This window comes from Ranitomeya imitator, chromosome 2 (assembly GCF_032444005.1).
Source record: "Ranitomeya imitator isolate aRanImi1 chromosome 2, aRanImi1.pri, whole genome shotgun sequence".
Classification (NCBI taxonomy): Eukaryota; Metazoa; Chordata; class Amphibia; order Anura; family Dendrobatidae; genus Ranitomeya; species Ranitomeya imitator.
In genome coordinates, this window is record NC_091283.1 from 668,757,821 (window position 1) to 668,770,893 (window position 13,073).

The 13,073-nt window shown below is 40.9% G+C and overlaps 1 protein-coding gene across 1 annotated transcript in view; it reads left to right on the top strand.

The window, feature by feature from the left end:
- Window positions 1-3,412, top strand: part of PLAU (plasminogen activator, urokinase) — a 36,742-nt gene extending 33,330 nt beyond the window's left edge. The window contains exon 12 of the mRNA XM_069753016.1: window positions 3,242-3,412. Coding sequence (XP_069609117.1) covers window positions 3,242-3,280 — 39 coding nt within the window. The 3' untranslated portion in view covers window positions 3,281-3,412. The remainder of the gene's footprint in view (window positions 1-3,241) is intronic.
- Window positions 3,413-13,073: the final 9,661 nt, after the last annotated feature.

A 13,073-nucleotide genomic window follows, 5' to 3' on the forward strand; every position in this document is an offset into this window, starting at 1 on the left:
ACCACAACAAACCGGATTTGTTCACGGGAAATCTATTACTTACAATATTAGAACAGCCCTGGGAGTCATATCTTATTGTAGAGCACAAAAACATACGAAATCAATCGTGGTCAGCCTGGATGCCGATAAGGCATTCGACAGAGTGGCATGAGACTATCTGCATGACCTACTAGCATTTCGAAATTTTGGCCCCTGGTTTTGTGAGGCTTTAAAAAAATATACAAAAATCCGATGTCTAGGTTGTCTGTGAATAACATTCTATCTAAACCGTTCGAAATTCAACAGGGAACTCGCCAGGGATGTCCTTTGTCCCCTCTGCTATTTAATTTGGCATTGGACCCGCTTCTGAAAACATTACAGAATGAAGAAGCTTTTGAGGGGGTTGGGGTGGGAACAAACTTCGTGAAACTTTCAGCCTTTGCAGATGACATTCTTTTATTTATCGCCAATCCAGCCCGAGCAATTCCGGCTATTATGAAAATTCTAAAGGACTTTGGCTCGTGATCGGGCTTCAAAGTCAACTATAGCAAATCAGAGGCCCTGGCAATTTTTAGAACTGGTAGGCTGCAGGATCCAATGTTCCCATTTCACTGGAGCCAGGGGTCTATCAAATATTTAGGGATATGGTTAACAGCAGATATGTCTAAATTGTACACAGCCAACTATAAATCACTGATATCTTCAATAATTAATCTCCTTCACTCATGGAAACATTTCACACTATCATTTTCAGGTAGATGTCATTTAATCAAGATGATAGTATTCCCTAAACTGTTATATGCCTTTCAGACTCTGCCTCTTCTGCGGTCCAAGACAGATCTTAACTTACTTAACTCCAGGTTTCGAAGGTTTATCTGCGGGGTGGGAGGTAGGACACGTATTGGCCTTGTAAAACTGCAGGCGACTAAGAAAGACGGTGGAATAAATTTTTCAGACATAGGTAGATACAACCTGGCTGCTAACTTCAGATTTGCCATTGACTGGATAAGGGGCATCTCTCATTTTGCTAACGTGAGCTTAGAACAACAGATGAGTCCACATATCTCGCTGGCGGCATTGCTACATTTAAGGGGGGAGGAGATTCCGGCAGAAATACAAGAATACCCAACTTTATGGCAGACAGTGCTGACTTGGAGAAGATGTAGGAGACTTTGTGGGTTGAATGCTGGGATCTCCCCATTTCAGCCTTTTCTTAATAATCCAAGATTTTTGGGGGGCAAGGCTCCGTCAATATACTCAGAGATGCAGACAGGCAATAGATTTGCTAGACCTTAATTTTTCTTTGTCTTCTTTTGAATCTGCCTCGCTCCGTTTCCCATCATTTGGCAACAATCCTTTCCTATTTCTTCAAGCGTGCAGTCTAGTTCAAAAATGCCTTCTTACTGGGGGGGAAGAGGGTGGGAGGACCAAACTGGATGGCCTTATTAGAAACGCAGGGTCCCAACCAACATCTATAAGTACTATTTACTCAGTAATAAGAAGGAAATGGTCGTGGGAAGGTTTGACCACAGGAGTCGCAAGGTGGTCGGGGGATCTCACGGGTTTCCAGGTGGGAGATCTCCTGGAGGCAACCACAACACAGAGGAAATTTATTACATATAGTAGCTACACTGACATGGCCCTTTTGATTTTACATAGAGCCTACATCACTCCTTACTTACAGTCTAGAATGACTTCCTCAAATGTATACTTATGCTCAAAATGCAAATCACCCAACATCGATATTTTCCATCATCTATGGAGTTGTTCAAAGATCCGCGATCTATGAGACAACGTACATTCTGAGCTGCAGAGACTGTGCGGGATCAGCTTTACACTTACGCCGCAATGGGCCATCTTTAACATTTTAGATGATGCAGATCATAATTGGCCTAAACACATTAAGGCAACTTTAGTGATTTGGGCCTCGGCTACTAGAAAAAGCATACTACAGCACTGGCTGAATCCTGTGGCCCCATCGCTTTCTCTTATACACACAAAGATTAATTTTTTGTTTAAAATGGAGTGGTTGGAAGCTCAGACAAACAAGGAGAGGTTATCGAGCAAATTTTTGAACATATGGTCTCTTTTTATTCCGTCGCTTCCTTTGGAAACCAGAGAGAAACTACGTACCCAATTTGAAAATACGCAATGGTATCTGTTACAACGGATAAGTGGTCACTCACCAATTCCATAATTCAATTGTTAAAGATGTGTACACAGATGTTATGGGGGAGGGTTTAGGGTGGGTTCCTAAGATAGGATTTGTTGATGGGATTACTATTATTGTATAACCGTTTTGTTATATGTTGGAAAATTTAATAAACAGAATTAAAAAAAAGTAGTTAAAGGTCTTAGAGGTAACATTGGAAATAGTAGAAACAATCTGGAAAGGAGTGGGAACAGTCTGTGTAAGTTGGTTCTCTGGAGATGGAGACTGGAACAAGACAAAAAGGTTTAGACACAAAACTTTAATAATGAGTGAGAGGTCTATGTGGCTTTAAGTAGGCCCAAACAGGAAACAAGATGGCTTCCACAATTTCAACATTGGGTTATTGCAAAAATGCCATGGCAGCCTCCAGTAGTAAGAAGTAGAAATGAAGTACAATTTCCCAAAATGAATATTAGCACTAGTAGACAATCCGAAGGACAGCAGAATCTTGACATTCCTGCCACCTTTAAACAGTGGCCTCTGGACAATGCTTGACTTGGTTTATCTGTGTAATGCTAGCCGCTACTCAATGAGAGACCGTGAGGCAGAAAAGTCAGACATTCCGGGGTCAATACCAAAAGACAAAAGCATAAGTCAGGGCACAGTCCAGGGTCAATAACAAGAGATAGCAGATCAAAGCCAAATGACAAGACAAAGGGATAGTCAGAACACTGTCCAAAGGATCAGGCAGCAGAATATCAGAATAATAAAATCAGGCGAACACTCACCAGGAATAACAAACTAAGTCTGGCAAGGATCAGGGGCAGACAGCTCTGTTAAATATATTACCCGAAAAAAGTATTAAAAAAATATAATAAATAATACATTCACTTTTATTAATAATTATACAATCATGATTACACAATCACAATCATGATTACATTAGCCAGATGGCTAATGAATGTGGATATGGTCCACTCGAAGACCTTTAACAAAAAAGTTTTGGGTCTTTTCTTTAATTGACAATGTTTTTTTTTAGGTATAGGGGACTTGGGGTGAATTGCCTTTTTATAATGTTTTCAATGTCTGAATCTGATTCCATCTTTGTAGGACTCTTTGGAAGCAGAAGCTGGATTGCGTCGGTCATAGTAGGTACATTGAGGACTTCAGTGAGACTTGGTCCTGGTAGCAATGTGTGTTCTGCAAGCAGGACACTTTATTAATGGAGGAAGATTTGGACTCTTTATTGGATATTCTATTATTTTCTACAATTATATCACGCATGAACCTAATCCTTGGTAACGTGTTTTGTCACATTCATCACTTGTAGGGAATATGGAATCTGTTTTTATCTTGTAAATTCTAGGAATGATTTTTTTTATCCATGTATAAAAATATTTTGCTCTTACATATCTCATACACATTATCATGATACTTTTTTAATTTACCTATTACTGTTTTCCTTCTATTACTGTTTGTAGAAAAAAATCATGTCATAGGTTGTGCAAAAAAAATGTAGACTATACTTACAGTTATATGAAAAAGTTTGGGCACCCCTATTAATCTTAAGCTTAATGTTTTATAAAAATGTTTTTGTTTTTTTTTTGCAACAGCTATTTCAGTTTCATAGATCTAATAACTGTTGGGCACAGTAATGTTTCTGCCTTGAAATGAGGTTTATTGTACTAACAGAAAATGTGCAATCTGCATTCAAACAAAGTTTGACAGGTGCATAAGTATGGGCACCCCACCAGAAAAGTGACATTAATATTTAGTAGATCCTCCTTTTGCAAAAATAACAGCCTCTAGTTGCTTGCTGTAGCTTTTAATGAGTTCCTGGATCCTGGATGAAGGTATTTTTGACCATTCCTCTTTACAACACAATTCCAGTTCAGTTAAGTTTGATGGTCGCTGAGCATGGACAGCCCTCTTCAAATGATCCCACAGATGTTCAATGATATTCAGGTCTGGGGACTGGGATGGCCATTCCAGAACAGTGTAATTGTTCCTCTGCATGAATGCCTGAGTAGATTTGGAGCGGTGTTTTGGATCATTGTCTTGCTGAAAGATCCATCCCCTGCATAACTTCAACTTTGTCACTGATTCATGAACATTATTGTCAAGAATCTGCTGATACTGAGAGAAATCCATGCGTCCCTCAACTTTAACAAGATTCCCAGTGCCGGCATTGGCCACACAGCCCCAAAGCATGATGGAACCTCCACCAAATTTTACTGTGGGTAGGAAGTGTTTTTCTTGGAATGCTGTGTTTTTTGGCTGCCATGCATAACCCCTTTTTGTATGACCAAACAACTCAATCTTGGTTTCATCAGTCCACAGGACCTTCTTCCAAAAAGAAATTGGCTTCTCCAAATGTGCTTTTGCATACCTCAGCCGACTCTGTTTGTGGCGTGCTTGCAGAAACGGCTTCTTTCGTATCACTCTCCCATACAGCATCTTCTTGTGCAAAGTGCGTTGTATAGTTGACCGATGCACAGTGACACCATCTGCAGCAAGTTGATGCTGCAGCTCTCTGGAGGTGGTTTGAGGATTGTCCTTGACTGATCTCACCATTTTTCTTCTCTGCATTTCAGTTGTTTTTCTTGGTCTGCCACTTCTGGCCTTAACAAGAACTGTACCTGTGTGCTTTCATTTCCTTACTATGTTCCTCACAGTGGAAATTGACAGTTTAAATCTCTGAGACAGCTTTTTCTATCCTTCCCCTGAACAACTATGTTGAATAATCTTTGTTTTCAGATAATTAGACAGTTGTTTTGAGGAGCCCATGATGCCACTCTTCAGAGGAGATTCAAACAGGAGAACAACTTGCAAGTGGCCACTTTAAGTATCTTTTCTCATGATTGCATACACCTGGCTATGAAGTTCAAAGCTCAATGAGGTTAGAAAACCAAAAAAAGTGCTTTAGTAAGTCAGTAAAAAGTAGGTAGGAGTATTTAAAACAAGAAAATGATAAGGGTGCCCATACTTATGCACCTGTTAAATAATGTTTAAATGCAGATTGCACATTTTTGGTTAGTACAATAAACCTCATTTCAAGGCAGAAACATTACCGTGTCCAATAGTTATTAGATATATGAAACTGTAATAGCTGTTGCAAAAAAAAACATTTTCATAAAACATTAAGCTTAAGATTAATAGGGGTGCCCAAACTTTTTCATATAACTGTATGTATACAGTCATGGCCAAAGGTTTGGACAGTCACAAATTTTGGTTTTCACAAAGTTGTCTGCTTCAGATTTTATAGTGGCAATGTTCATAAAGTCTTCATTTTTATGAAGAGTGATTACATGAGTTGCAAATATTTGCAAAGTAGTTGCTTGCCATGAAAATTAACTTAATCGCAGAAAAATCATTTCCACTATATTTCAGCCTTGTCACAAAATGTCATGCTGATTGAATTATAAAATCAGACTCTTTGCTTTAAAAAGGGACTGAAAGTTGAAATCATTGTGTTACTATTCTGGTGGAGGACGCCTGGAATCCAATAGCTGAATTGAAGGAATACATCAAGAAGTAGTTAAAGGGGATTTCCGGGAGGCGGAGCCTTGGAATGGCCGCCTTTTAGATGAGCTCCTGGATCGCGGGCTCTTTATGAAATCAAACCCCCGACTTTCAGCTAACCCAGCGCCAGGATAAGGTCCGGACAAGGATCGGCACCGTTGACCCAGCTCTCCGGCTGCCCCGGAGGCACAAGGCGCAAGCAGCGCCGAAGAAAAGCCGCGCACAGAGAAGCCTCCGCAGCGGGAACCCGCGACGGCGGGAGAAACACAGGGACATACCCGCCGAGCTCTCACTCAGCTTACCGGCCAGGTGCGACACGACGGTGAGTAGCTCCGACAGGATCGAGGGTTACTCCCGGCTAGACAAGCGGTAAGAGCGGTGCAGGAGAGGGGAAGGCAGGAGGCGGAGTCAGACCGGCGCCATTTTACAATCCCACGTGTTGGGCTCCAGGTCACCGCACAGCGCTGCAGCTCGGTGTGCTAGGCATCAGCACATCACTCCTGAGCCATCCTAGCAGCGCAGCCCCTTCAAATCATACACCGCTGACTCCCTATACACAGGCTGCAGGCTGACCACTATCTGGAATAAAGAGGATCCCACACAGCACCTATGAGCAGCTGAAGTGGGGAGAGGAGAAAGAGGGCAGCACTGATTTATATGACCCTACAATTTAGCAACTAGATGTAAACGGCACTTATCAAAACATCGCTGACTCCTTTATTTAATATAACAGACTCTCATTTCATCTCATTATGGATAAATACATGGGCAAAATTCTCAAACCTGGCAGAAGCTCCTTGCGCAACCAGGCAAGCGCATCTCCAACTCTACAAACTTCTGAGATTAATAGTGAGAACACACAATCAATAGCAGATGCCATTTTGGACCGGTTGACGCCCGTAAATGATAGCCGTCTGGCAGCCTTCCAGTCTTCTTTAGATTCGATTCTGTCACAAGTCAATGCCCAGGGAGTGCGCATAGCAGAAGCAGAACAGAGAATCTCAGATTTAGAAGACTCCACTAAGGCTCTCAAGGACAAACTGACTAATAAAGAAAAAGACATTTCAGACCTCCTTGATAAGGTGGATGATCTTGAGAACAGATCCCGCCGCAACAATCTGAGACTCATAGGCATACCTGAATCTGTCTCCTCATCAGAATTGATTAAACTAACTTGAGTATGGCTTCCGAAGTCTCTTTTCATCTCACTACCATCAGGTGCGTTGGCCATAGAGAGAGCCCACATGTTTGGGACCTTTCAGGGATGGAGACGGAGGCAGACCAAGACCAGTCATTTTCAAAGTCCTTGACTTTCAAGATAAAACCCGCATCCTATCAGCTTACAGGAAACAACGATACCTGTTATATGACAATCATAAGTTACTTTTGTTCCAGGATTACTCGGCTACTATGGCAGCTAAACGCAAAGCTTTCAACCCTGCCTGCAAAATTCTCGTGGAAAATAACATCCGTTTCAGTTTGCAATACCCTTCAATTCTGTGATTCAACTCGGCGGGGAAAAACTGGGCCTTCAATGACCCAAATAAGGCTTTGGAGTTTCTCCGTGGAGAGATCCAACCACCTGCTAACTCTAGCCCTACTTGAACGATGTGATCTACCATGATTCTTTCATCGTCGGCGATGTTGAGTTTATGATGCTGTTCCTTTGCCCATTGAGTGGCATGTCTTTATTCTATAAGATGCTCATTTTACAGTTGAGCTTTCTGATGATAGTTAAAAAAGTTAACTGGGTGGGGGGGAGGGGGAGGGACTACTGTGTGGGCATCCATTCTGTTTCTGCAAGGCGAGGTCTCCCGCTTACTCGCTGGGATGGGCGGGGATCTCATTTAGAGTATTCACATGTTGGACAATTGTTTAATCGTACAGGTGTGGGTTGATGACTAGTCAAGATTTTGTTAAAGACACCACTATCCGTTCGCTACAACGGTGCTCATGGAATGTAAATGGGCTGAACTCTCCAATTAAGAGAAAAAAGGTTTTGAATTTTTTACATAAACAAAATTTCCATATTATCTTTATACAGGAGACACATTGGATAAAAAACAACCACCCATCTTTGCTTAGTAGGAAATACACACTCTGCGCAGAGGCATCTTACTGCAAAAAACAACAAGGTGTGGCTATATTAATCTACAATGACCTTAAGTATGAGGTTATTGATACCTTAGAAGATCCACAGGGCAGATTTCTTTTAGTCAGGATTGTAATTGAGGGAATAAACTATAGTCTAATTAATATTTATGTTCCGAACACACCAGATCCACAGTTCCAAGTCAAAATACTGGAGGGAATGGCGGGGTGGGATACATCTAGGGTGATTATGGGTGGCGACTTTAACGAGGTGGCTGATGCCTCTATGGATAGATCTGGTTCGACAGTCACCCGTAGACTAGCATTAGGAAACAGCATTCAATCACTTTCAAAACATCTAGATCTAGTGGATATTTGGAGACTGCAACACCCTCTGGAAAGAGATTACTCCCATTACTCCCACGTACATGACTCCCACGCCAGGATAGACTGCTGGCTCCTACACTCTTCACTACTCCCCACACTAATTCAAACGGACATACTCAACATCCATATCTCAGACCATGCTCCAGTGACATTTGAATCTAGATTGACATCCCCAATACATCAGGAGAGGGGGTGGCGTTTTCCCTCCCATCTTTATCAATCAGATGACTTTAAGAAACATTTGCAAACGTCATGGGAAGTTTATAAACAGGATAATCACATTCATTGGAATGACTCAGTTGTTTTGGATGGCATCAAAAGCAGTAATAAGAGGTCAGATTATCTCCTATGTTAGTCATAAAAAGAAAGAACTTATGAAAAGAATCGTAGATACACAAAATTCGCTGACCCAGGCCTACAAGGTATTTAAGTCCAATAATAACCCACTAACAAAAACACAGTTCTTAGAGGCCAGAGAGAAGGCCAGAGAGAAGGCCGATGCTTTGGCACCTGAGAGGGCCATGTTAAATCGAGATTATCAGAAACACAAATTTTACAAATGGGGCAATAAACCAGTTAGGGTCCTGGCTTCACTTACAAAGCCTTATAGGAAGAGAGCAAAGATACACAAAATACAGCACCGCAACGGACATCAAATAACTAATGACGCAGAAATAGTGGAATAATTTAGACTTTTTTTCAGTGAATTATATAAAGCAGAATCTAAGGGGAGTGAAGAAAGGGAGAATTTCCTCAAAAGTCACTTAGCACCAACACTAACTGAGGACGAGAAGGAGGCAATCAACGCCCCCATATCCACTACTGAAATTTTACAGGTTATTAATAATCTCAAAATTTCCAAGGCACTGGGCCCGGACGGGTTCAGCAATGAACAATCATAAGATTCTAGGACCTAGTTTGGCACCTCACCTCTGTGAATTGTATAATGACGTGGTTAGGGAGGGGCATCTCCCAGACCGTTTTAACGAGGCGGTAGTCATAGTACTTCCAAAGCCGGGCAAAGATCATATGCAGGTGGAAGGATACAGGCCAATATCTTTACTTAACTCCGACTTTAAGATATTTACAAACATTTTGGCTGACAGACTCCAAAGGATTATCCCTAACTTAATTTCACCACAACAAACCGGATTTGTTCACGGGAAATCTATTACTTACAATATTAGAACAGCCCTGGGAGTCATATCTTATTGTAGAGCACAAAAACATACGAAATCAATCGTGGTCAGCCTGGATGCCGATAAGGCATTCGACAGAGTGGCATGAGACTATCTGCATGACCTACTAGCATTTCGAAATTTTGGCCCCTGGTTTTGTGAGGCTTTAAAAAAATATACAAAAATCCGATGTCTAGGTTGTCTGTGAATAACATTCTATCTAAACCGTTCGAAATTCAACAGGGAACTCGCCAGGGATGTCCTTTGTCCCCTCTGCTATTTAATTTGGCATTGGACCCGCTTCTGAAAACATTACAGAATGAAGAAGCTTTTGAGGGGGTTGGGGTGGGAACAAACTTCGTGAAACTTTCAGCCTTTGCAGATGACATTCTTTTATTTATCGCCAATCCAGCCCGAGCAATTCCGGCTATTATGAAAATTCTAAAGGACTTTGGCTCGTGCTCGGGCTTCAAAGTCAACTATAGCAAATCAGAGGCCCTGGCAATTTTTAGAACTGGTAGGCTGCAGGATCCAATGTTCCCATTTCACTGGAGCCAGGGGTCTATCAAATATTTAGGGATATGGTTAACAGCAGATATGTCTAAATTGTACACAGCCAACTATAAATCACTGATATCTTCAATAATTAATCTCCTTCACTCATGGAAACATTTCACACTATCATTTTCAGGTAGATGTCATTTAATCAAGATGATAGTATTCCCTAAACTGTTATATGCCTTTCAGACTCTGCCTCTTCTGCGGTCCAAGACAGATCTTAACTTACTTAACTCCAGGTTTCGAAGGTTTATCTGCGGGGTGGGAGGTAGGACACGTATTGGCCTTGTAAAACTGCAGGCGACTAAGAAAGACGGTGGAATAAATTTTTCAGACATAGGTAGATACAACCTGGCTGCTAACTTCAGATTTGCCATTGACTGGATAAGGGGCATCTCTCATTTTGCTAACGTGAGCTTAGAACAACAGATGAGTCCACATATCTCGCTGGCGGCATTGCTACATTTAAGGGGGGAGGAGATTCCGGCAGAAATACAAGAATACCCAACTTTATGGCAGACAGTGCTGACTTGGAGAAGATGTAGGAGACTTTGTGGGTTGAATGCTGGGATCTCCCCATTTCAGCCTTTTCTTAATAATCCAAGATTTTTGGGGGGCAAGGCTCCGTCAATATACTCAGAGATGCAGACAGGCAATAGATTTGCTAGACCTTAATTTTTCTTTGTCTTCTTTTGAATCTGCCTCGCTCCGTTTCCCATCATTTGGCAACAATCCTTTCCTATTTCTTCAAGCGTGCAGTCTAGTTCAAAAATGCCTTCTTACTGGGGGGGAAGAGGGTGGGAGGACCAAACTGGATGGCCTTATTAGAAACGCAGGGTCCCAACCAACATCTATAAGTACTATTTACTCAGTAATAAGAAGGAAATGGTCGTGGGAAGGTTTGACCACAGGAGTCGCAAGGTGGTCGGGGGATCTCACGGGTTTCCAGGTGGGAGATCTCCTGGAGGCAACCACAACACAGAGGAAATTTATTACATATAGTAGCTACACTGACATGGCCCTTTTGATTTTACATAGAGCCTACATCACTCCTTACTTACAGTCTAGAATGACTTCCTCAAATGTATACTTATGCTCAAAATGCAAATCACCCAACATCGATATTTTCCATCATCTATGGAGTTGTTCAAAGATCCGCGATCTATGGGACAACGTACATTCTGAGCTGCAGAGACTGTGCGGGATCAGCTTTACACTTACGCCGCAATGGGCCATCTTTAACATTTTAGATGATGCAGATCATAATTGGCCTAAACACATTAAGGCAACTTTAGTGATTTGGGCCTCGGCTACTAGAAAAAGCATACTACAGCACTGGCTGAATCCTGTGGCCCCATCGCTTTCTCTTATACACACAAAGATTAAAATGGAGTGGTTGGAAGCTCAGACAAACAAGGAGAGGTTATCGAGCAAATTTTTGAACATATGGTCTCTTTTTATTCCGTCGCTTCCTTTGGAAACCAGAGAGAAACTACGTACCCAATTTGAAAATACGCAATGGTATCTGTTACAACGGATAAGTGGTCACTCACCAATTCCATAATTCAATTGTTAAAGATGTGTACACAGATGTTATGGGGGAGGGTTTAGGGTGGGTTCCTAAGATAGGATTTGTTGATGGGATTACTATTATTGTATAACCGTTTTGTTATATGTTGGAAAATTTAATAAACAGAATTAAAAAAAAGTAGTTAAAGGTCTTAGAGGTAACATTGGAAATAGTAGAAACAATCTGGAAAGGAGTGGGAACAGTCTGTGTAAGTTGGTTCTCTGGAGATGGAGACTGGAACAAGACAAAAGGTTTAGACACAAAACTTTAATAATGAGTGAGAGGTCTATGTGGCTTTAAGTAGGCCCAAACAGGAAACAAGATGGCTTCCACAATTTCAACATTGGGTTATTGCAAAAATGCCATGGCAGCCTCCAGTAGTAAGAAGTAGAAATGAAGTACAATTTCCCAAAATGAATATTAGCACTAGTAGACAATCCGAAGGACAGCAGAATCTTGACATTCCTGCCACCTTTAAACAGTGGCCTCTGGACAATGCTTGACTTGGTTTATCTGTGTAATGCTAGCCGCTACTCAATGAGAGAACGTGAGGCAGAAAAGTCAGACATTCCGGGGTCAATACCAAAAGACAAAAGCATAAGTCAGGGCACAGTCCAGGGTCAATAACAAGAGATAGCAGATCAAAGCCAAATGACAAGACAAAGGGATAGTCAGAACACTGTCCAAAGGATCAGGCAGCAGAATATCAGAATAATAAAATCAGGCGAACACTCACCAGGAATAACAAACTAAGTCTGGCAAGGATCAGGGGCAGACAGCTCTGTTAAATATATTACCCGAAAAAAGTATTAAAAAAATATAATAAATAATACATTCACTTTTATTAATAATTATACAATCATGATTACACAAAAAATAAAAAGATATAATAATATTAAGCACATACAGGACACATTTGATGATATAAAAAGAATTTATTAAAATTGATTAAAAATTACAAATTACAATCAACATTGAATATATGAAAAATGTGTAGCAGGGGACAAGGAACATCAGCAACTTATGTATAACAGTTGTTATGTACAGTTGTTATGTATAACAACTGTATCTTGTAGGACATCACCACTATAGAATTATAGTGATAACCGTGAACAAGATTAATTATAACGAAGTGTAAAGAGTGGAATATATCCAGCCCAAAAATATGATCAATCCCAAATTTTTTTTTCCTATTATAATAGTGCAATGCATAAATATATAATGAAAAATATATGGTGAATACCAATATGAATAAAATGTGCACCAAAAAATATTCCATGAACAAGCATAAATTAAAAAACTAATGTCCATACAATGTCAAATAGTAGATATAAAGCTCAATGATTGCTGGTGCAATAGATGCAATATCAATTCATAATACCAACCAGTCTGAAGCTCCACTGTCCCCCGCACACACCACTCAGCTCTGTTAAATAGCTTGGGCAATCTTCAGAATATCGAACACTTGGAGAAAGTCCCGCACCTACCCTTCACAGATTGGACAGCTGAGCTGTAAATCAAAGCACCAACAGCTCAGAACACCCGTCACAGAATTGGACAGCCAAGCTGTCAATCAAAACAATGAAAACTCAGCATGCTCCAGTTTCCAAAGGACAGCATAGCAATCATTTATTGA